Source organism: Ursus americanus, chromosome 15 (genome assembly GCF_024610735.1).
Source record: "Ursus americanus isolate L20-20 chromosome 15, mUrsAme1.1.p, whole genome shotgun sequence".
NCBI classification, from domain to species: Eukaryota; Metazoa; Chordata; class Mammalia; order Carnivora; family Ursidae; genus Ursus; species Ursus americanus.
The window spans coordinates 51,329,385-51,355,066 of record NC_142141.1 but is presented as its reverse complement, the minus strand read 5'-3'; the positions used below and the strand labels follow the sequence as shown (position 1 = coordinate 51,355,066).

General features: G+C 42.2%; 1 protein-coding gene across 2 annotated transcripts in view; it reads left to right on the top strand.

Moving 5' to 3' along the window:
* The window catches only part of BASP1 (brain abundant membrane attached signal protein 1), a 54,452-nt gene extending 30,722 nt beyond the window's left edge, over nt 1–23,730 (top strand). For both annotated transcript variants that reach the window (XM_045787169.2, XM_045787168.2), the window contains exon 2: nt 22,161–23,730. In XM_045787169.2, the coding sequence (XP_045643125.1) occupies nt 22,170–22,826 (657 nt within the window). In that variant the 5' untranslated portion in view covers nt 22,161–22,169 and the 3' untranslated portion in view covers nt 22,827–23,730. The remainder of the gene's footprint in view (nt 1–22,160) is intronic.
* The last annotated feature ends 1,952 nt before the right edge of the window (nt 23,731–25,682 follow it).

The window sequence follows — 25,682 nt, the reverse complement described above, 5'->3', positions numbered from 1 at the left end:
TTTGTCTTTTCTTTAAGATTTTATTTATTTATTTTGAGAGAGAGAGGACACAAGTGAGCTGGGGGAGGGGCAGAGGGAGGGAGAGAGTCTTAAACAGACTCCACACTGAGCGCGGAGCCATACGTGGGGCTCGATCCCAGGGCCCTGAGATCATGGCCTGAGCTGAAAGCAAGAGTTGGACACTTAACCGACTGAGCCACCCAGGCGCCCCCATAACAGGATGGCACCTTTAGCGCGTGGACCCTCCGGTGGCCTTGAGTGCTAGTATCTGTGTGACCTTTGGCTCTCTTCATGACTTACAGGGAATATAATATTTTCTCCTTGTGCAAAAGGTCTCTTGAAGTTTGAGTGACTGAAGGAGCTGGAAGACTGGGTGTGGGGAATCCTAAGAGTCTATGATAATCACGCATGACAGTCAAGTTTTGCTAATTTTAAATTAGAAGACTCCACTCTGCCTGGCTTAGAGGATGGTTCGGATTTTAGCGTAGTCTGCTTTCAGAGCTACATTACGAGTGGAATAAATCTGTGTGATTAAGTAAAATGGAGTAATTCCCATAAAAACTGTTCAATTTCCAATGAACCTATACTCAGTCAAGATAGTCAAGAACTCAGTGGGGCGCCTGGGTAGCGCAGTTGTTGGGCGTCTGCCTTCAGCTCAGGGCGTGATCCCGGCATTCTGGGATCGAGCCCCGCATCAGGCTCCTCCGCTGGGAGCCTGCTTCTTCCTCTCCCACTCCCCCTGCTTGTGTTCCCTCTCTGGCTGGCTGTCTCTGTCAAATAAATAAATAAAAAATCTTAAAAAAAAAGAAAAAAGATAGTCAAGAACTCAGTGACGGTTTTGAAGAACTACATTTATTTCTCGGATTTTAATTTGATGAAGAATTGCAAATCCCACATTTCAGTTGTCACAAATTATGAGTCGTGTGATCTAGAATAATGAATTTTTACTATACATCATGCTTGGCACTGATTCCTAAGACATTTTAGGCTTACATTAGGTAAGAGGTCCAGTGTAAAGGTGGAGAGAATAAATCTTAAAGCACCATTTCTGCTGGATATCTTTATTTGGTATATGCCAGCTTGGCCAGCCTGTTTTAGTTAACACTAAAAAAAGTAACAATGTTCTGACAACTGATCTTTATTGTAACGGGTGCTCCCTCTTTTATGGGTAGTCTCAGTTCATTTTAATTCACGCTTTGTGTCTTTTCAGCCTTTGAACTGAATGAAGGTATAGCTTTCATTTTTCTTTATTTTCCATGATAATTTATTCTCACCATTTATGTATGTATGTATGTATGTATGTATGTATGTATGTATTTGGACCCATTGTTCCAAACATGCAAATAGTTTTGGACCTGCGCATTTTTTTCTCTGTTGGTATTTGATGTCTCAAATGTCTCAAATTTTGGAGATGACGTAGCTCAGTCCCTCTGTTTTATGGAAGAATGTTATAGGTCCAGAGATGCTTGGGACAAAGTGTCTAGTCACCAGGGGTAGGGAATCACTGTCCTAAGGAAGATTCTCTTTCCCTTTGATTCAACTTAATCTATTTTAGGTCTCATGTTCATGACATAGTAAAATAATCTGCCCACTTAATACTATAATAAGTTTGCTAGGATTTTCTCCATTGAAACAGACTCATGAGTCATAGTTGAGTATTATCTTCCAAGCTTTTCTTCTATATTCTCTTACATCTAAGAGTCCTGTGGAGTCCATGGTACTGTGCCAGTCTAAGGCTGCTTTGTGTTTGGAAATCTCTTACCCCACACTGATGCCTAGTGTCAATCAGGAAATGTTGCAATTTGGAACCCACTACTCTGGAAGGTGTTACGGGGTAGGAAGTTGTGGGAATGCAAGGCAGGGATGAATAGTGGACGTCTCAGAACTTCTGAGGCTGCGTTTTGCCAGCTTGCACGTCAGATTTTGTCACCTTAAATACATCTTCTCTGTCACTTCTGCCTTCTGTTTTAAATGGACAACATGTTTGTCTTTGACTTTCTTCCTAAGACAGTGCACCTCTCCTCAAACACATCTGTCAACACTCAGGATTGCTTAAGACTCACCCTGTCACAGGCGTATTCCATTTAGCAATGTCCTCCAGACCAGAGTGGGTTTATAGACCGGGAACTCCAGACACCTCACATAGGAGACATGGGTTGAGGGCATAGGATGGGATCCTTCTCTGTTCATCAGAAGGGGTGTGTACCTGATTGAGTGAATCCTCAGGTGTCTGGTATTACTGACTGCCCCCCCTTGGCTTTGGCACCCCACCTTGGCCGCTCCCACCTCGTTCCACATCTCAGACAGTGCACAAAACATCTGGAAGGCATCCCTAGGAGAGCCCAGACAGCCTCTTCAGGAAAGCTTTAGGCCACTGCCTGTGCATTTTCTGCTCTAACTCTCGCCAAATAATTGACTTTTTATTTTAGCGTACTTGTTAAAATTGTTGAAGCCCACTGTCAGAATCCGGCCCCCAGGCTAGCATTTATTTGCCTCTAACCACTTGAAGAGGCTTAGTTTCCTGCCGTGTAGACCAGCAAGACGTCTGGGAGCTCAGAGTCAGCCTAGGCCTGTGCCCGATGTTTGTCGCGGTTCTGAAAGAAATGTGTAAGTGGATTTGAGTGCTCAGTACAGTCTCATTCAATACACAGTTATTGCACATTTGTACAAAGGTCTAAAAATGATAGACCTAAGGGATACGATGATGGTCACTTACATCAGAAATGAAATAATCAAGCCTTGGGGAATTGACAAATGGTTTAATGTAAGCATCTAGGAGTGGCTATCAATGGGAAATGGAGTCTGGGAGCGAACTGTGAAGAGAGAATTCTTGAGAGATCTTCGGTCCTAAAAAGGTGATTTTATTAAAGCTTGGGGACAGGCCCCGTGGGCAGAAAGAGCTGCACTGGTGTTGTAAGGAGTGACTGATTGTATACTTGCAAGTCGGAGGGGTTCAGGAATAGCACAAGTCTCTAAGGAACAGGTTTCCAGGACCTTGAGGGGTCACGTACTACTGTCTAGTAAAACCTTAGTCACGAGACCTTCAGATGTGTGGAAGATGTGAGCCATGTGTGTGGACGATGGTTGCGAACATGGATCTTGTGCACGTGGCGGGGGAGATGAAGTTTCCACAGGGATTTTCATACGCTGAAGGAGACTTACAGGATCCTGAAGGTCGAGCTCATGTCAAGCTGAGGTTGCCTTTTGTGGAGGTGCTTGAGTTCCTAGAGCAAGGTCACTCTGCCTGTCCCAAGCCCTTATCAAGGGGCCGTAAATTGTAAGGAACTTTCATTTTTTTCTATATTTCTTTTACCTTTTCTCCACGTCAGCCATAGTGAAAATCAAATCCAAGTTGAACACATGTTGTTTAAAGCTTCAAGTTCACAAAATCGTGCAATTGATGGTGTTAGTTCCTTTTTGAAGGAGAGTGATTGGGGTGAGTTTTTCGTGGCTTGAACACTCCAGAAGGGACTCTTCTGAGTCACTGAAGAGGCGCTTGGTTTTACATTCGCATGTTGGGATGGTATTTAGCATTTGGTCAGCAGGCGAGTCCCTACGTGCTCTTGGTGTGGCTTGGAATGCAATGCCTCGTTTCCTAGTGGCTCCCTAATTCCAAGAAAACTGCTCGTGGATTTGGACAATCTATTTTCTTGACTTGCTTTTTTCTAAGCCTGTGGGGGAAAAATAGAGAAATGGCTGACTTCTTGCTTGAATTTTATGCTATTCAGGAAGGATATCTGGTAATTCTTTTACTTTGTGTTTGAATATATTATTTTATAGCTGTAGATGGAAAATAAAATATTCTTAGGAAAAAGGCTTATTGATATTTCCATTTTAAAACTATTACTGAACTCCAAACAGGTGAAATGGGCAAAATAGAGTATTGTACATGGCCCTTTTCCACAAACTCTCAATCTACCTAAAAGCAAGTAAGTTGGAAATATAGTTTGGAAAACAACTTTAAAGCACATTTTAAGACATTTTGATTTTTTTTTCTGGAACATTTTCCCATATATACTGGACTCACTTAGTCACTTGGTATTCCTAGTTGGCATTCATCTTTTCTTAACATGAGGCATCTTTTCTTAACATGAGGCATCTGTTCTTATCATTGTAAGATTTTGCACTTTTAGTAACATTTACTTGCTCTTAAAATCTACAGATTATATAATGAGTATTGCAGGCTTTAATCTAGGATTTAAATGTTAAGGAAAATGATTATTTTGATCATAATTGAATCATCTCCATTCGTTTGCCTGTTTTGAATACAGTACTTGATCCACCTCTGTTTTACTTAATCTTGACATTCAAGGTTACCTGTTAACAGGGCCGAGAAATGGTTTTAGGCACAAAAATGTAACCCAGTAAATGTTAACGATCTAATTGGTTTTATCAGCCGATTCATGAATCAGGCAGCATCATCCCATCTGGCAAGTAGAGGGGAGTCCAAGGAATTGTACAAAATGAAGATTTTTTTTTTTAAAGATTTTATTTATTTATTTGACAGAGAGAGACAGCCAGCGAGAGAGGGAACACAGCAGGGGAGTGGGAGAGGAAGAAGCAGGCTCCCAGCGGAGGAGCCTGATGTGGGGCTCGATCCCAGGACGCCGGGATCACGCCCTGAGCCGAAGGCAGACGCTTAACCGCTGTGCCACCCAGGCGCCCCCAAAATGAAGATTTTTATAGGAAGGAGGTGGGCCAGAAAGTTATTAGCAAAAGAAAAGAAAGGATTGTTTCAGGCAAGGTCACCTTCCCTTAGTTGGGGGGAGAGCAGGGGCTCCTGTCACGTGGATTACTTCATCTTCTTTTGGGGCCTGGAGAGAGCCCATGTGACAGATTACCTCATTGGTGCTGATCAGAACATTCCAGGTTGCTAGGGGAGGTTGAAACTGCAGTTAGCTTAGGTGTTCAGCCTTGGTTTGGTGACTTGGCCTAGCATAAGTGACTCCACTTGGGACCTGTGGTTTTCTTTTTAACAAGGTAAAGGAAGGTAAATGAAAATTTTCTGAACACCTACTGTGTGTTGTGAGCCAAACTGTATTCTGTCCTGCAAATACTCCCTTTAATGCTATGAACAACCTCCCCCCATCCCCTTTTTCATCTTTCATGGGGGAGACTGAGTTTGCAGAGGCTAACTTCCCTGCCCAAGTTCAAAGAACTGAACTTGGCCTGCTGACCCCATTGCCCATGGGCTTTCTCCCACAGAGTATATCGATCAGGGCTCGAGACTCATGGGCAAGCCATCAAAGTCCGTTTGAAGTAAAAGAGGAAAACCTGTTTTCTAAGGACATAAAACGGATGCTTCTGAAAACAGTCTTGTCTCAGAAGGAGGGCTGCAAACCTTGAGCCACAGTTGAAGCCTGAGTTATGTAAGAAGGGAGTTTACGGAGCCCTCTGGCTACTGTAGTGTGTTCCCCCACCTGTGACGGAAGTTGCTGGAGTAACAGAGGTTCCCCTAAGGCGTGGTGTCGGCCTGGGGGCTTCCCTGCAGCTGGTAAAACCCGCTTTTGGGTCAGGAGCCTCGCTCTTCCCTGCAGGCTGCTTGTGGGCTGCCCCTTCTGTGGCTAAAACAGTGGCACCGATTAGGGTAGCGGTGGGGGAGGGGGGATAGGGAGGGTGGCCGAGGAGGTGGGGGCAGTTGGCTGCTGGGGAAGTTTCTGGGTGGGAGATTAAGTCCTGATCTTTCTAGTGTATTCGTGATTCTGATAGCAAAGAGAACTCCGATAAAATAGCTCAGTAGTTGATGAGATTTCCTTGGGGCTGACACCACCCTGTTCTGTCCACCCTTACCTCTAGGTGAGACCCAGCTAGGTGTCCTTAATCACGAAGGTCTTCGGGATTTTCATGTTTCAGTTTCTACGGATCATGCAAGAGCCTTTGCTGACTCAGTGTCACTGGGACTCCACCTGTCTGTGCGGCTCCGCGAGTGGCCTCTGATCCATTGGCTTCAGCTTTACCAGGTCAACTTGTGAAAAAAATTGGTTCTGTGGAGATAAAAGACCTAGGGGACATAGACAGCTTGGGGTGGATTGAGAAATTTCGAGAGATACATTGCCATCTGTAAGGGGCGGGGAGGCTGCATTACAAAGGACATGAAATGTTACACGGTGTTGTTTAAACTCAGCATTGCAGTGGCCTCTTGAAAATAGACCCAGAGTCTACTGTTCACCTGTGAATTTAATACGTTCTTTCTTAATTCAGCAAAGGTTTACTATACCCTAATTCATTTTGTGCTAAGCCTAACACCAAGACAGAAAGCAAATTCTTTGTTTAAAAAATCAACAACGTGTATAGAATATTTTAGAATGGTTTTCATTGAAAATGATTAAAATACGAAATAGCTTCAGGACTGGAAATACTACATTCACTGTTGGTGCCCGAACCAGAAGATCCATTACAATGTCAATATGTGGCACTTTTACGTGGTCATAAGAAGTGTGAACCAGCCCTTTATGATTGGAGATAGAATATACCAGAAATAAAACTGCGGTTATTCCCTGGGTCAGTCTTTGTCCCGTGCGCTACGTTGAGCGAGTCTGTTATGGCTCCAAGCCCAGGATGGTCTGTCTCGTTCACCAAGAAGCTGCAAAAATATCTCGACTTCTAGAAGGATTGGTTTGTTTGTTTTTCCCCTGTGCTTTATTTAGTTCTGTCTTAAGAGTCTTAAATTAGTTGCAGTGATGGGACATATTAGTTTCCCGGGTCTGTGCATGGGAGGAGTGGTTCAGGAGTTGGTTCGCTTGCATTTCCTGAGTTGGTTGTGGTTCACTTACTAGGTTTATTGATTAAAAGAGCAGGTGATCCGATGAAGTCAAATGTTAGGATGCTGGAAATAGGGCTTTTGAAAGGACCACTCGGTAAGTGCACATGAATAATGATAGAAACCCACAGCGGACTCAGAAAGCATATTTAACCATTGACAAGAATGAATAATGCATGTTTTCTGATAGTGTTTGCTACATGTGGCAGGATGTTTTAAACAGGAGGAAAAAAACCCCTCTGCCTAAGGTCTGCATTTGGTCAACCTTATATTCAAAGACAAGCTTAGCTGTCATCTGTTATATTTACAGCACCGTCATCAGTTGGGTTTTATGGTTAAACTTTGTAGAATCAGTAGGGGTTATACTTTGAAACACTGGTTTCTACAGTACGCATGTAGCAACCCAGAGATACCTGGTCAGTAGTCCTGCAGTTATTTGTGTCCTGCTGCCGTAGCGTGTGCCGTCACGGATGATCTCTGGACCTTGGCCATGTCTCATTTAATGGGATGGACAGTCCAGTTATAATTTAGCATACTTATTGCTACGGCTGAGGGAGAGCTGAGTTTATAGAACTGAATTTACACTCATGGTTCTTTCATTTTATAAGTTTATAATTTGAAAATTGCATGTTTCAGTGTGTAGTAAGTCTGCAATATTTATGGAATACCCGTCGTGAAACAAAATCTTTGTTCTGGGGTTTTCAGATGCACGTGGAATACATTTGAAGAAAGGCTTTTAGGTCGGTGCTTAAGTAAGGCGAGGTCTGTTTTACTGCTGAAACTCCCTACACAACACAGCAGAATGTAAAAGAGCTAAGCAAGGTTGCTGCTGCTAGATCACCAGAGATGGATGGCTTATTGACGATCCAAGGCCAGACCGCAGGTTCCGGAAAGAATGAGTGTAGTAAAGTAGTTCTTAAGAATTGATGTCCTTTTATACTTACAGGGAGAATTAGCGGCTGGAGACCAACTGCGCGGTCCCTTATCTCAAGCCCTTTTATAATGCAGCAAGCCTATTTGCTTTAGTTCTGTGGCTCAAATCATTTCCCAGTAAGACCTTTCCAGGGTTAGTGGTCACGGTGTTCATCCCTTAGCATTTTAGTTGATGAAATGTCTGTCCTTTTCCTCCTCACGCTTGAGAAATCCTAGATGTTGTAATAGAAAGAAGCTAAGCGATAAGATAAATGACTAGACAAATAGAGACCTAAAATGCTAAAAGATAAACAACTATTTCAGAAGTTTGCGCTTAAACATTTACTATAGAGAGTTCTTATTGAGATCCCAGCGGATCTTTGTTCCAGAATCAATCAGAGTTGACCATATTCACTTGAAAGATGGTGATGTGGATGCCGAGTCTGGGTACGCTGTTGGACTTGGATTTGCCCTCACTCCTTTCTCTCCTCCCCCATCTGTATAGTAAGTTAGCTTTACCAAACTTGATTTTACTTTGAGTCTTCCAGAACCTTGAACTATCAGTGATTTCTCCTTCTTGTTTCTACTTTACCTTCTTTCCTTACTCTTTGTCTCTTCCCATCTCCCCATATATATTTGCAGTCTTCCCGATCCTTGTAAACTCTGTCTTGGCAAAATTGCAAGCTCTGGTCTTGACTTTTGCCTTTACTTTAGCAACGCTCTTTCATGTTGACCATTGTGGATGGTGTCTGGCTCCTCTGACACTGTCTGAGCCCTTCCTGAGAGACCTATGTCCTCACCCCTCCACCTGAGTCACTCCAGGGTCAGCAGCTGATAACTCGTCACCAGATCGAATTGCACAATTTCTGCCCTTATCTCTCTTAACCTTTTTGCAGCAGCATAGAAAACCCAGGCGGCTTCTTAGAATCCTCTCTTCCTTTGCTTTCTGAGACATACACTTTTCCTTCTTTTCTCACTCCTTTTAAGAGCTCGTTTTCCACTTTCTGCCATGTAAATACTAACATTCTATTAGACAACCTTTATAGATTTATATTCCATCGTCCCTGCCTCCAGGTAAATACATCCTCCCTTATCTGCTAAATCTCAGCAGGGTTTTCTTACGATCTCAGCTGGACCTTCCTGTTTTTCACACACGTACTTTCTACTTTCCCATCTTCATCTACAGACAGCGTAGCCGTCTTTCAAGGCGGTTGTCGTGGTGGCTGAGGCCTCAGGTAAGAGCCAGCCAGCGAGCTTGGGTTCAACCCTGTGCCCAAGGCCAGTAATCACATAATCATCCTAGGTGAGCTGTTTACCTGTAACCTGCCTTGTTTCCTCAGGGTAAAGTGGTGGTAGTAGTAATTCCTTCCTCCTCGGATTGATGAGACAGTGAATGAGTTCATATACGTAAAAATGAAATAGTAAGAGTCCTGGGCAGAGTATGTACTGTGTGTATAAGTACTTAGGATATTTCTCCCATCTCAGACCCCATCTTCTCTATAAAACTTTCCTGATGCCCTGACTCCAACTAAAGATTAGCTCTTTGGGGAAAACTATTGTTTTTTGCTCTTCTTAGGACACTTCACTTCCTCTTCTTTTAATTGTGCCTGTCTGTCTTCTCTCTCCTGCCAGGCTAGAGAGGGCATTTTGTTCCCTGGTCCCTGTGCATGGCGTCTTATTCTGATACATACTTCAGAAAACTTCTTTCTCCATTAAAATCAAGTCTGCTTTTCTAGAATAATTTCTGAACATGTGAAGTTCTTGAGGCCACTCTGCATGTTGGATTTTTTTTTTTTAAGATTTTATTTTTAAGTGACCTCTGCACCCAGTGTGGGGCTAGAACTCACAACCCTGAGCTCGAGAGTTGCACGCTGCACCTGCTGAGCCAGCTAGGTGCCCCTACCTGTGGGATTTTTGATGAGAGATCTCCAAAGAGAACTTTAGGGTGCTTCTGTCGGGCTAGTCTGTACTTCGTAAAGGAGAATAATGGAGAGGTCACTTGTGGTTCATTTTCTTTCAGATCAGAGACCTTTCTGATTCTGTAGATCCCACTCTTCTTAATCAACTCTTTGGCAAATTTGGGTTGTAGAAGTATGAGTGTGTCTGTACTTTTTTCCAGGTATTTCTTTTTTTTAATACATTTTTATAGTACACTTTCACAATGCTTCTTATTATAACAAGGGAATAAATTGTCTTAAATGTCTTAGAAACTTGGCCATAGGTACGGTTCCCTCTCCCCAAATACATTCCCATCCTCTCCATGGTGGTGATGTGACAATTGCTGAATAGAAGCTTTGACTGAATCAGACACTCAGAACAATAATTCCAACAAGGGAAATGATCACCGCATTGATGAAACCTTGCAGCAAATCACCGTGACCAAGCACAGTCTGTAGGAATACCAAAAACACGGAGGCTACAGGATCTTTATTTCATCAGTTCTCTTTCAGACTAAAAGTTGTGACTATTTAAAAAGAAAAGGAGCAGTCATTTGCTGATGTTAGAAATTGTTGGACATAACCAAATGCTTTCTTTCCTCCCTTCTTATTGAATATAGTTTTTGAATTTGTGTTTCTTAATTCTTTGTTTAAATTTTCTTAAAAGGTCATTCACCACCCACACCCCCACCCCTTTTCTCTTACCCTAATGTTTGCTTCAGCAGGGTTCAGCCAATAGCTTGGATTTTTTTGTGGCCAGAGTCATTATAAACCCAGTTGGTCTGGTGAAGAGTTTGTCTGCAAATGCAATTCACAAGTCAGTTCTGACTTTGTAAGTTACTTTAAAAAAAAATCAATAATGGATTGCTTTATTTATAAACCCATTGAAGCTTTGCAGCCCTGAATTCACAAGTGCTTGTTCAAGGATACAGTTCATATGCTCTGGCCATACATCTAACTTTGTTAGGAAACATTGATTCATTCTCAGCATCCCTGTGAAGTAGATACATTTTCTTCTGATGATAACATGGAAACGAAATCAACAAGAGACTGTCTGGTATTGATCACCTCATGAAGCGGCAGACAGACCAGGAATAACACTCCAGGCTCTGATGCTACTGTGGCGTGTTCGTGTTCTTTTGCTCTGTAGGTGGAGTCATCGTCTTCATTGTCATCTGTTTGCCGTCATCCTTAAAAACTCCTTTTCTCCTCGTTCTAGGTGAAATGGTTAGTTAATCCAGATTTGCATTTTCAAAATCAAAACTTGGCAATGGATAGGACCTTTGTATGATTCAAGCTGTCCTACATAGGAGGTGCCTAGATATTATTAGTGCAGAGAAAGAAGACATAAATAGGAATAGCGTGAGAAGTTGTAAATAGAGTAACTTTTGGATCATATGGGAGAAATTCTATATTAGTCATATTTTTTTTGTTTGGTTTTATATACCAGTTAAGTATACCAGTGATTTTCATTGTCACAGAATTGTGTTGTTGTTCACTGACAGAGTAACAAAAATGTGAAAATATGCTAACAAGAAATGGAACTGGGTGGTATCATGGAGTATGTAGCAATTGTAGAAAGAATATAGTGCATGTAATCCCCCATGGTTTCGAGGTAGTTGATGCCTGGAAACTGTGTCAGTATGCAAGGTTGCATTTTCTGAAGAGGGGCAGTGCTGTAATTGGGGCTTGCATTTTTGTTCCAACGACTGGGCAACACTAATGGATATAACCAACACAGTGCTACTGAAATAAAGATTCAGCAATCACAAGTGGTGATTCTCTTCATATCAAAACATCTAAAATTCAGTACATTCAGTACATGGGCTAAGATAAATATTAACATTTAACTACCAATAATTTTGCTTGCCACCAAGATGCAGACAGATTCTTGAAAGCTGTTGGGAGGGCGTGGGAAATGAGCAAAAATGGGTGAAGGGGAGTAGGGGGATACAGGCTTCCAGTTACGGGATGAGCAAGTCTCGGGGATGGAAGGTACAGCATCGGGAATACAGTCAGTGGTATCGTTGATTGCGTTGTGTGGTGACAAAAGGCAGCTGTACTTGGGGTGAGCCCAGTGTAACGTATGGACTTGTCGAATCACTATGTTGTACACCTGAAACTAATGTACCATTGTGTATCAACTACGATGAAAAAAAATCATCTGGGAACTGCGAGGCATAAAAAAAAATGTGTTTCAATTTAAAAATTTTTTAAAAATCCAGCAAAGTAGAAATGAAGTAACCCGCACTACATAGAGGAAGAAAGCGAAGCTTGGGAGGGAGGAATTCGTCAGGTAACACACAGGTGGAGTAGAAGCACATTCCTCGGTGCTACCCTGAAGGCACGCAGATGCTATGACCTTCTGTACGTTTCTTATCACTGAAGTCTGTTTTGACGGCAGTGGGACGATGGGGGTGAGAAGAGTGTTCTGGAAAAAGAAAAAAAAAAAGACAAGCGAGTTATTAGGATGACCCAGGCCTCCGGAGGGACTCTGCTGGGGTGGCTGGTGGGCATGTTACTTAGACTTGCCTCAAAGGACTGAAATCTTAAAGTTGGTCATGACAAGGCTATGGTTTCTTCTATTCAGAACTCCTTTTGATCCAGCATTTCTCCTTTACCTTTCACCTGCACCCAACCAGACTATTTAGTAAGTGTTTCATTTCAGGGACTAAAGACAGGAAAGCGTAAATGATAGCTCCCAGAAACCCCACATTTCACCGGGAAGCCATAGGAACAACTCCATCATGGCTAAAATAGTGATCGATGCTCTCCAGGGAAGTGGGGCTGTGCCTTCCCATGTTTTAAAATACTGGCAGTTTTCTTGGCTGAAATCGAAGGCATTTGGGGTGAAGCCATGTGTTTTCACTTGGTAGCAGCCGTATCGGATTTGAGAACCTCAGTTCTGGAAGAGGGGGACCTGTCTTCTCTCTATGGGGGCTACTGAGCACTCGGTCAGCTCGGTCAGTGTTAGCGTCCTATGAAACAGTATAATCTTGCTTTAGAAAGAAGGCAAGTCCTCACACTGAGCAGTGTTCCTGAAGGATTTGCAAACACTGTTGCTATCAACTAATTCCGGATGAGACAGTGGGGATGACGGCAAGGGGTCCACTCAGCACAGCAATCGGCATCTGCCGGACTGGGCTGCCTTCTGAGCCCAGAGAACAGAGAAACTATTTTAATGGGCTTCCTGATTCACTCTCATTCTTATGTGCCCTGAAGATACCCTGCTAGAGAAGCTTGCAGAAGAGAATATTTGGCTTTAGTTTTCATAAGTTAAAAATGCAGATAGAGATTGGATCTGGTGGAGGAGTAGATTTTCAGAAGCATTATACGGAAGGTGGAGAGAGACTTGATTCAAAATGAAAAATGTACTCTCCTGCCTGTGTCATTCGCTCTCACTCTTGCTCTCTCATTTATGTGAAGGTAATGAATCTTTGACCTCACTGTGTTTAAAGTCACCATGACCTCATGCTGATATTCCCAAAGCGAAGTTGGCATTTAATACCTATAACTGGCCTGAACTCTTTTCCAACTTACAGATTCCAAACAAAATCTTCTAAAATGTTGCTTTCTGATAGCTTTGTAAAAATGGTGATATGTCCTAGTTTTGTCTTATGTAGCTTTTCCGTGACAGTAAATGTAGAAATGAATTATCCCTTGATTAAAAAAAAAAGCTATTCGTGAGAGATATCTTAGATAAAATTGTTTAATAAAGTTCTGAATATATAAGAGAATCTAGAGAAGTTACGGACCTTTATAAACAAATTCAATTTTTCCCCCTTGGAACGGATGTTCCTTATTTCTGTGCTCAATTAAAGACAAAACAAAAATGGTTCTACCCACAGTACGTGGTATAAATGATTGGTGACAGTAGTGCTTATGTGTTAAGTTCTTCAGATTTCTCAAAGGAAAAGGGAACGAGTCTTCCGTGAAAACCTTCAACTTTGACAAAATTTAGACTCTTTTTAATGGTGCTGGACAATCTTAATATTTATTCTGTCTCAGGAATTAAATCCACCTTTTCTTATAAAATTGAAGATACTTTCTTTCTTTTTTTTTTTTCCATGAGAAGATTGACTTAGGCATAAGCAAAATTGCCCTGTATATTTTAGATACCTCTTGCCAGCTCTTGGGTATGAAGGAGTTTGTGGTTAGGAGCTTGAGAATTTTAGCACTTACTGAAGGAGAAGTGAATCTAATCACTGCTTAGATGATTTGTCTCACCCGTAGCAAGTGGGTGAAAGCTGGTTTCTGGCAGACAAAATAGACTGTCAGGAGCCACACATGACTAAGCGCTTAGTGTTAGTGTCCTATGAAACAGTATAATCTTGCTTTAGAAGGAAGGCAAGTCCTCACACTGAGCAGTGTTCCTGAAGGATTTGCAAACACTGTTGCTATCAACTAATTCCAGATGAGACAGTGGGGATGATGGCGAGAAAATAATTTCCACATTGTGCAGTTTTATTTATGTTTTACACATGCTTTTTAAAAAATATTTATTTATTTATTTCAGAGAGAGAGCGGGCGGAAGGGCAGAGAGTCTTCAGCAGACTCTTTACTGAGCGTGGAGCCCTACACGGGGCTCCATCTTACCACCCGGAGATCATGATCTGAGCCGAAATCAAGAGTGGGATTCTTAACTGCATGACCCAGGAGCCCGTACAAATGCGTCTTATATACAGGAAACAGATTGCTTATTTAGTCTTAGATTACTGAATTTATGTATATAATAAAGTAAGCTCCACACCCATCGTGGGACTTGAACTCACAACCCTGAGATCAGGAGTCACGTGCTCTACTGACTGAGCCAGCCGGGTGCCCCTGAATTTGCATGTTTAAATGGTTCTTATATGATACAGGATGGGACAAGGGAATGGTTTGAATTTGGCTTCTCAGGCTTGGTAAGCGTTTTATGTCACTATCTTTCTATTTAAGTCACTGACTTTTTTTTTTTTTTTTTTTTTTTTGAGTGTTAGGTGGATATTACTGTTCTAGCCAATTGGACCTAAGAATTCTTCCCGTATGGTTTTTCTCAATATTTCTACACAACACTGAACTGTATGTCATGTTGCCTTGAGGGGCTTGTGATGGATCCTCTATAGATTGACTTAAATTCTATTGAAAAGATAGTTTTCAGATATCCTCAGCGTTGCATAAAAGGGAGGATGGCTAACATTTGATCGTTTTTAGAAAATGCTCCTTAGAGTTGGCATAGGGCAAATCTTGGCAAGCAGGAGCTCCAGTGGTTGGTAGATGATCCATCAAAAGTAGGTGAAGGGAAGCAACTGAGTATCTTCTGTAAACACAACACTACAAAATAGTTCTGCACAAGCAAAGCCAAAGAAACGTAGCTTTCCTGACCGTTAATGTCTTCATCTGACATGTTCTCAGTGTTAAGTTCCATTCCCACTCATTACTTACAGAGCCGATACATTCTGAAGACATTTCCTAACTGTAAGTGAAGGGGCGCCTGGGTGGCTCGGTCGGTTAAGCATCCAACTCTTGATTTTGGGTCGGGTCATGACCTCAGTGTTGTGGGCTTGAGCCCTGCATCGGGCTCCTTGCTCAGGGGGAAGTCTGCTGGAGAGTCTCTCTCCCTCCCTCCCCCTCCTCCCCCTGTTCTCTCTCTCTTTGTGAAATAAATAAATCTTTAAAAAAAATAAATGGAATTGAAAACATCAGAGAATATTTTTTGATAAATATTGAGATGTTTTATAAATTTTTACTTATAATTTTTAACAAGCTTCACATATGTTGACATTGTACATTTATCATACGTTATATGTACAAAGAAATCCAATTATAGCAGTAAACCAACTGATTGTCAGTTTAATCTGCAGGGTGCAAGATGGTGTAAGTTTTTATGGTAATTAGCAGGAATATAGAATTTTGTTGATTGTCTTCGTCTGTTCCAGCTGCTAAGAGAGTACCGTAGACCGGTGGCTTCTAAACAACAGAAATTTATTTCTCACCGTTCTGGAGGTGGGGAGTCAAAGATCGGGCAGTAGCATGGTCAGGCCCTTATCCGGGTTGCAAAGTGCCAACTTCTTGCTGTGTCCTTACCATGATGAAAGGGGCTAGGGAGATCTGCGGGGTCTCTTTTATGAGGGCACCAATCCCATTCATGAAGGCTCCACCCTCCTGACCGAGGCACTTCCCAAAGGTCCCACCTCCTAATACCATCACCTTGGGGATTAGTTTTGAACTTACAAATTTTGGGAGGACACATTCAGACCATAATATTGATCATAACACATTTTTCACACACATAGCATTTTGTTAGTGTCACAGGCATTCATAAAACACACAAACATACACACGCACACTCCCCCACCCCTCCCACCCCTGAGAATGAACTTTAAATATCTTCATTTTACTGAGTAGGAAATTCGAGACCCAGAGGGGAACGTGATTTGCTCAGAGTCTTAAGCAAATTATTTACAGCTGGGACCAGCACTCAGCGTGCTTGCCCTTTTTAGCAAACTCCATACTGAGTGCTAGGTGGTTTGTTTTTGACACGTCTTAAAGAATTCATGATGTATTTAACTTTTTTCTAAGTGACATTTTGTCCTCTGCTTTTATTTTCTCAAAATGAGAGACTAAATTTTAATTCAGGAGGCTATGCTGATGATGCATTGGTTTGTTTTAAGGTAAGAAAATTTCAAGAGCAGATGAGGAAAGTTTTGGATGAGCTGATCACATCAGAGTTTGCAAGAATTGTTGTTTAATGAAATTCCGGATTGGATTCAGCTTGTACAGAGGTCATTTCGACCCCCGTGTATCCTGGCGGTGTGTGTACAAAGTAAATATGACTTAGATGATTTTCAGTGGCTAAGAAACATCTTCCATGTTCCTTGACAGGCTTCCTGGAGTGGAAGTAAAAAAGAATTGGAAGAACTCTGTAGGGGAGATCATCTGTATTAGAGTGTGTTGATTACAGCATAACCTTTCAAATGATTTCTTGCCTTTAATCCCCCAAAGAAATTCTTTATATAAAATTTCAGTGCTCAAGAGTCAGTCGTTTTTTTAGGTTTGCCATAGTGGTGATTCACAGGATCACGTTGTTTTCCTTTATCGATACATATAGTATCCAACTTCGTAGCTGAACATGAGCTTGTAAAGAGGATTTTGTTTCATAAGAAAAAAAGTACTTGGGGCGCCTGGGTGGCTCAGTCGGGTAAGCGTCTGCTTTCCATTCAGGTCATGATCCCAGGACCCTGGGATCGAGCCCTCTCTTTCTTGCTTCTCCTTCTCCCTCCCCCTCCTGCTTGTGTTCTCTCTCTCTCTCTCTCTCTTTCTCTCTCAAATAAATAAAATTTAAAAAAAAAAGTACTTGTCAGCTTTAAGGCTCAACAAAATATTTGCTCTGGAGAAAGAATTAAAACCTAATTTTTGGGTCATTTACTATTTCATTCACGTACTTAACTTCTGAGGCCACAACCCGTACCTTGCTTACCTAGCTAGGGAGTTCTTTTATGTGCCTTCTGTGTCTGCAGATGTTAGAGAAGCACACCTTTGGAATTCTCATGAAAGTTCATGAATACACACTATCATTTATTAGGGAAAGTCATTAGCTGCCAGGAAACCAAGGAAGGTTGTGTCAGAAGTGAGTGTGCAGTGTGAGCTGTCAGCAGGGGCTGTGAGGTCACTGTCGGAGGTGGTGGGTGTGGGTGAGGGCTCTGAGGTCCCTGACAGGTGAGGCCAAGGGAACCATTAGAGAATACACCACCGTCGGTCCTTCCCCTAACCTTTCAGGCCTCCCTTTTGGCTTCCCACTTCCTATCCCGGGTTGCTTTGATCAGCAAACAGTGCTAGAGTGACCCTTTCTCTCCTCTCTTCACCAAAAAGCAGGACTTTAATTCTTCTGGAATATTTGTTTATAGCCCAGTGGGATTAATTAACTAGAGAGAGGTTTGGTTTGATAAGATTGGGGGAATAAGAACAGGACGTCTGTGGGAGATTTCAAACACTAAGGACCTTCAAAGTAGTAAAAGTATTGGTATTTTATAAAAGAGAAAATTCCTCTGCAGAAAGTTGAAGAAAAGGTGTGGGGGGGGGGAGGCGGGAGGCATTTGACGGTGTTACCTTCCCTTCTAAATTGATGTTTAGCTTACTGGCTGAGATAAGGCGTAGATCAAGTTTCTCTCCTTTCACGGATTTCATAGGCAGTAAGTTAGTTTTAACTGTAGAATTTGGGTTCTGTCTTCATCCTGATGACTGAAATGGGTTTTCCCTTGTTTCCTTGGAACAAATAAGAGGCGGCAGGAAGATGAACTATTTCTTCCATGGTTGCTCTAGTATTGGCTCAAAGTTGGAGGAAGTAGACTTGGTGACTAGTCTGAAGTAGACTCATGTACTTTTAGCAGCATGGTGACAGGACAGTGACAACGTGCAAATGCACCAACTTCTTTTCCACGTACACCCAGTCAGTAGGAGCAAGCTTGAAACATACATACCAAAAATCTTCTTGATGACATTTAAAAATATTTTAAAATATTCTTTTAATTACAGCACTTCTCAGGCCTGATGATAGAGCTTCTGTGTTTCGAGCCCATGGTCTACCATTCTCTTGGGGTTTACAAGCACAGAACTAGCTAAGAGCTGCACGATTAAATGATGAGGAAAGGGATTAACATTTATTGCAGGCCCTGAAATGTCAAACTTTGTCCTGATGCCTCGCATTAAATTCTCTTAAGGTTGACACTTTTTACCATACGAGAAATGAAGGGACAATGAGGTTAAGTAACTTGCCCAAGGATTCAGGACAGGTGCACTGGGGAGATGGGATTCATAGCAACATCTTATGAGTCAGCCATGATGCAACATGCAAACACTACATGAAATAATTCTTGTCCAGAATTCTGCAGATTACACCAGTGAAGTTCTCTCTCTCTTGTTGTTGACTGTTACTTTCTATGCCAATATGAAGCCATAAGTCTATAGTTTGGCTCTTGTGACATCAAATTCTATTGTAATTTTAAAGGACAGCTCTGGAGTTTGCTTTTCTTTGACATGTTTTAACTAAGAGATCAACTTAAGTGTTTGGTTATTGTATCAACACATGGAGCTTACTTCAGTCCATCGGTGTGGGTCTGCGCTTGTAATGGCTAGTGCGTGTCCCAGATACGCAGAAATGCAAAGGTAGTCTTAGCCTTCCCTGTAGCTCAGATTTAGGGTTAAGTGACTTCCAAGGTGGATTATTTGTTGCTGGGTGGTTGGGTTTTTTTTTAACTGTTTTTTTTTTTTTAACCTAGATGTTTCAACTTAAAACTTTCTACACCAACTAATTTCTTTCAAAATGAGAAGTAGTAGATATGAGAGGAATGATTAAAATATATGCCCATCGCTGTCCTTATTTCTTAAGGATACTGATAAAAGCTCCACTGACAAATGGGGCCATGAAAAGTTTAGGGGCAGAGAGTACCTGAAGCTGTGAATTTCATCATTATCTTGACAACATCTCGAGTTCTGAGTCACCCCACATCTGTCTGCACCAACCTTGTGACCCAGGCTGAGTAACATTCCTGTGATGAGCTCTGTCCGTTTACCAGCTTGTTCATGATGTTCCCTTTGACCTCCTGGATGGTGCCTTCTGGCCTTACTAAATTTTGTTGGATTTGGCCTTTTGCTTATCGTATTGCCCCATGAACTCAGATAATTAGAAATTGCATATGGGTAAAGGGAGGATGCTAATGGTATAGTTACTACCTTATGGTACTGTTGAGATAATTGAAAAAAAATAATTTAGTAATGTGTTGAGGATTAGGAGTGTGCTTAACACTCAGGAAACCATTAATAGATGTTAAGTTGTAATTTTAATTTACCCCTGCACGTACGCAAGGTTTTCACTCATATTATCTTGGGAAAAACCAGACTACCCTGCTTTTCCAGAGTTCTAGTGGATTCTATAAGCCTTCCTCGGATACCGTACCATAATTTACACAAGAAAATTAGCAAAAAGCAGGGGGTAGTTATTAACTTTGTGTTTGAAAAACAGATAGAGATAGAGACTTTCTTACTTACAACTTGATGACGTATATTCATTTCCTACCCAGAAATGAATCGCAGCTGGGCTTAAAGAATAGAAAGTGGCCCTGTGTTTCAGAAAACCAGTTTTAGTAACACAGATTTTAGGTTTGTAAACCAACATGACTTTAAGCCTCTGGGGATAGCTATATAGAATTTCATCCTGTGCATGTCAGAAAGGCACTCCTATGTTCAGAATGCACACTGCATTTACACTTTGTCTTCTGTAATTTCTAAGTTGGTGTATGGGTTTCTATTATAGAATTGGAGAAATATACAAAGAGCAGAGCTGTCAGATTTTCTGTCTCTTAGCTCTAACCTGATGTACCGAAATATATCTCGAAATATCAGAGCTGAAATTATTTTGACATTCCTGCACACTGGCTAATTAAGAACTCAGTTATAAACTGTATTTAAAACACTGGTCCAATTTATTTCTTTATATTTTCATCTGTTGCTTTGTGATTGCTTACGAGATTAAAATGTATTTAATTGTATTTTGCCATATATTTGCCCCCACTTCTGAGGGAGAAATAACCAAAAATTAAGTCAGATAGAACCCATTGGGTGTCTGAGGTGGTTTATGACCAAAAACCATTCTTTTTTTTTAAAGGAGATATGTCAGATAAATTCTTTCAGAACATAATAAAGGCCTTCCTTCAGCCTAGGAACGTTATTTTAGTCATCTTTCAGCTTACTGCTTTTGTCCTCCTCCAGCATTAAAGGCATTCCAGACAGGAAATTCACATGCAGGGTGGAAATTAGTAGCAGATAGAGACAAATTTTGACTGAAGAATAGCGCTCTCCTACCTAACACCCAGCTTTTCAATAAGATACATGTAGATAATTTCACTCTCAAGAATTATGGTTCCAAGAAGTGTAAGGAATAAAATTGTCTGTTGTAAATGGATGACCAAAAAAAAAAAAAAAAAAAAAGGTGACTGGTCAACAAGAACTTTATAACTCAACCCAAGAGTCATCCTTCACCAGTACTTAACCTCCACTGGGGCCCAGGGCAAGGTTCGCTTTCTACTGGACTTTTCTTAGTTGTGGGGACTGAAGAATATTGGCATTGGATCCCTTCCATGCTTTATCAGGGTAAAGCGACCGATTTTCCTCTAAAGAGCAATAGTGTCGATGGGTTCCCACTGATATATGATGGCATCAACATGCACTTGAAAATAAAAATACTATAGTTCTGGCAGTGGTTCTAGACTGAATTTATTATTTATAATTTTATACTTATTTATTTATTAGGATTCATTTTTGTACCAGAGGAGAAAAATTAAAGATTTAAATACAACTGTAGTTTCTGATGATAGAATCAAAGGCCTCTAAGAAGTTGGGGACTTCACCTGGAGTAAAAAAAAGTCTGTTAATGACCTTGAATCAGTATGAATTCTAATCAGTAATCGATCATGAGGGACATTTTTATATTGCTATAGAGTATTGAAGCCAAAAACATCTCAAAAAGCAATAAATACAACTCTGACATAACAAGCTAAGTGTAACTAGAGACGTTATCTATGCTTTTCATTTCTTGGGTGATAGTTTTCCTTTAACTGGTCCTGCTTAATAGGGAGATGGGTCAGATACGGCTTGCCTTTGGTCTTTGAAGATATGTGAATAATGGAGTGTCAAAGGAGTTTGTAGTTTGAGATTATTTTCTAGAAATCTGTGATTTGTACTTATCAACAGCTGTGCCATTTCTCTGGAAAGTGTTTTAAGATAGCAAAGCCTTTTACTAGCTCTACTACAGATCTAAAATGGCTGCCTCTGCCATTTTGTACACGAGTGCTCACTACTTCGTGTCTGAGCTGTTCATCAGAAAGCACATAAGAAACAACTACTGCTCCACTTCTCTTTACCACTGACAAGCTTAGTATTTAATCATTGATTCTTTGATCTCAGTATTGTTTCTGCACCTTGCTGCAGCTAGACACTGTATAATTGAGCTCTTTATTTTTTATGAGGCACTTTTTAAGAATTTTTTTGATTATGGCAGAATACAGGTAACCCCAGCTTTAGCTTGGTAACCATTTTAAAGCGTCCCCTTCGGTAGCATGCTGAACTCCACTTTGTAAACGGGAGCCTCTTTTAGTTTTCATACTTAGAAGCGTGGCCGTCCATTCTGGCTGCGAAAACAAGCTACCATAGACGGAGTGGCTTTATAAATAGAAGTTTCTTTCTCACAGTTCTGCAGGCTGGGAAGTCCCAGGTGAAGGTGCCGGCAGACGAGGTGTCTGGGGACAGGTGGTGGGCGGTCTTCTGCCTGCGCCTCACCTGGGGACGAGCGCCGGAACGACGCGGGGTCCCTTCTAGTACCATCCATGACGGCGCCACCTTCCTGGCCTCATCGCCTTCCAGAGGCCCCACCACCTTCCGGAGGCCCCACCCCCTAATGCCATCACCTTGGGGGGGTAGGATTTCAGCTTGTGAATGGGGGGGGGGGGCACAGACATTCCCTCCCGGAGCCACAAGTAACTCCTTTTTGTGTTGTGTCCCGTTGTGCTCTGTTACAGAACTCCAAGATGGGAGGCAAGCTGAGCAAGAAGAAGAAGGGGTACAATGTGAATGATGAGAAGGCCAAGGACAAAGACAAGAAGGCCGAAGGAGCCGGGACCGAAGAGGAAGGAACCCCGAAGGAGAACGAGGCCCAGGCGGCCGCCGAGACCACCGAGGTGAAGGAGGGCAAGGAGGAGAAGCCCGACAAGGATGGCCCCGACGCGGCGGCCGGCAAGCCCGAAGACAAGGAAGGCGACAAAGACACGGCGGCGGCCAAGGAAGACGCCCCGAAGGCGGAGCCCGAGCAGACGGAGGGGGCGGCCGAGGGCAAGGCCGAGCCCCCGAAGGCCGAGCCCGAGCCGGCGGCCGGCGACGCCCCCCAGGCTGCGGAGCCCGAGGCGCCCGCGGAGGCCAAGGCGGATGACAAGGGCCCGGAGGCCGGGGAACCCACAAAGACTGAGGCTCCCGCAGCTCCTGCCGCGCAGGAGACGAAAAGCGACGGGGCCCCGGCTTCAGACTCAAAACCCAGCAGCACCGAGGCTGCCCCATCGTCCAAGGAGAGCCCGGCAGCCACGGAAGCACCCAGTTCCACGGCCAAGGCCCCGGCCCCCGCAGCCCCCGCAGACGACGCTGCCGAGGCGCCCGCGGCCAGCGCCGAGCAAACCGTAGCGGTCAAAGAGTAACACGGACAGCCTCTGGAACCCGAGTCCCGCTTACACCGCCTGTCTCTCTCTCTGTGTCTCTCTCTCTCTCTGTCTCTCTCTCTCCTCTACTAACTCGTTTCAAATTGGAAGTAATGATATGTATTGCCCAAGGAAAAAATAAAAAATAAAAAAATAAAAAAGGATGTTGTCCCATCGAGGGAGGGAGGGGGTGGGGAGAATCCAAATAGTATTTTTGTGGGGAAATATCTAATATACCTTCAGTCAACTTTACGAATCAGTCCTGGATTTTAAAGATCAATGTCTGAAAGTACAGTACATCTTTTGTACCTGAGCTGCCGTCAACATGCACTCCGCCGCTAAGATCCGAGTATCTTGTCTTCTGCAAGGGGGTTGGGAGTGATGCGTGTGATTCTGCCCGCGGGGCCTATGCCAAGGCAATCAGATCTTTATGAGAGCAGTATTTTCTGTGTTTTCTTTTTAATTTACAGCTTTTCTTATTTTGATATTTTTTTAATGTTGTGGATGAATGCCAACTTTCAGACAGCCCACTTAGCCTGTCCACGTGTATCTCGATGCCAATACTCCATTCTTCCTCCCCAGGTATTTTTGGGAGTAACAAACATTCTCTCATCCTACTTAGCCTCCCTAGATTTCTCATGACGAGTTAATGCATGTCCGTGGTTGGGTGCACCTGTAGTTCTGTTTATTGGTCAGTGGAAATGAAAAAAAAAAAAAAAAAGTCTGCGTTCATTGCAGTTCCGGTTTCTCTTCCATTCTGTGTCACAGACACCAACACACCACTCATTGGAAAATGGAAAAAATAAAAAAATAAAAAACAAAAAAAATGTACAATGGATGCATTGAAATTATATGTAATTGTATAAATGGTGCAACAGTAATAAAGTTAAACAATTAAAAAGAAGTCATGAAGACTCTTGGTTTTCTTTTACCACCCCTTCCTCCTTGGTAATTCCCTCGACAGAGAACAGAATGCTCTGTTGGACACGTTCCTGGTAATAATTGGATCGAAGTGTAAAGCAGTGTGCTCACATTTTTGCGAACATTATCTGTTTTAAACAATTAGCTGGTGGATCAGTGTCAGTCCATTATCTTGGAGAGGCCAAGCCGAAAACCGACTGTGGCTATGGATATGCACCCTCTAAAAATGGGTGTTACTAACTTACCTAGAACAAATATTTTGAATAAAACAAGAGGAAGTACGTGGAGTTGATCTTGAAGGCTGGGAAAGAGAATTAGAGGATCTTGTAGAAATGTCCTATGTATGTGCGTTGTGAGACCACTGATGATCATATTGTTTTATCCCTTTGTTCATCATACTCATGCAAAGCCTGGAAAGGGAACCCAAGGGCTATGAGGAGGCAGTGAGGACAGCACTGTGAGAACAAGCCCGAAACTGGACTTCATGGTGACTGGATTCCTGTCCTGGTTTTGCCACTAATGACTCGTATGGCTTTTAAGTCACTTAACCTCCCAGCCTCCCTGCTGAAGACTTTATGATCTCTAAGGAAAGACCTCTTTCACTTTGGAAATATTCAGTAGTTTGTGTATATGCCTGGTGATAATTTTATAGGACGGATAGATACTCACCAACAGATGTGACTTCACCTCCATTCCTTGGTTTCTCCCCCAGAGCGCTCTCAAATTCCGTGTATTCTGTAGATGGGGAAGAGCTGGGAGAACCCGCATAAGCAGTGGCTTTTACTGAGTGTGCACATCGATCTGTAACATAAAAGAAATTGTCTCTTGGATCTCTTAGTTATTTGGATCTTTTCCAATTGCATTTCTAGAAACTAAATCTCAAATGTAAAGCCCTTAACAAGGAACTCAACCCTAGACACAAAACGTTTTCTCATGATCGAATCAGCTAAATGACAAGATTTTGCAGGAGAGTGGGATTAGGTGGTAATTAATCAGTAACAAATACAGTTTCACACTCTAACATAGAAAATTTTCTGTAGAACTGTGAGGGGTCGGTACTCTGGAATTAATTCCCAAAGAGAGATTAGGGATACAGTGGATGCAAATGAACCTGGTCATGTTCCTATGGGTTGAAGAACTTGTCTCCGGTTACCCTCTGGGTGGTGGTCAGTGTAGTGTCTACCACACCTAAGATGTTGCCAGTGGGTAATGCTGGAAGAAGAAACGGTGAAACTGAGTATTGGGCAGATATTATACCTGTTGGGTTTCAGTCCATCGCCTTTTAGCGCTTTTGGATCTTGCTTCTATAGTGAAATGAATTTGAATTCTTAATGCTTGAAAGCACAGCATACAAGAAATATGTAAACACCTTAACCACCAAGCACCTGTTTTAGGTAAGGAAAATGGTGGAGGAATGTCCAGGTTGTTCACAATGTGTCCTGGCAGATAATAAAACAACCTGGGGGCAGGTTGCGGGTGGTGGTGGGGAATGAACAGATTCAGGGAACCATGGAGGACATTTATATGGTTACTAATATTAAATGCCGTGCATTTCTTACAGATAAATGTGATTGGTGGAAGTAATACGTTATACATTCACTGTCTTTTCATCCCCTTCTTTTAGTTAAAAAAATTCACTAGGTTTTTTGGTGATTAGAACAATCAAATCAGGGATGCCTGGCTGACTCAGAAGAGCATGCAACTCTCTCGACCTCAGGGTTGTGAGTTCAAGCCCCACACTGGGTGTAGAGATTACTTAAATCTAAAATCTTAAAAAACCAATCAAATCAGCCTCCTGGATTAGTATTTGTTACTATAAATCACTGTTCAGGAATAAATTAAAGAGACATTGTTTTCTCCATTGACTTACACTTAGATGTATTGGGTAGCATCTAGGGGAATTAAAATCTGAGCCAACTATGCATTTTTTTCTCT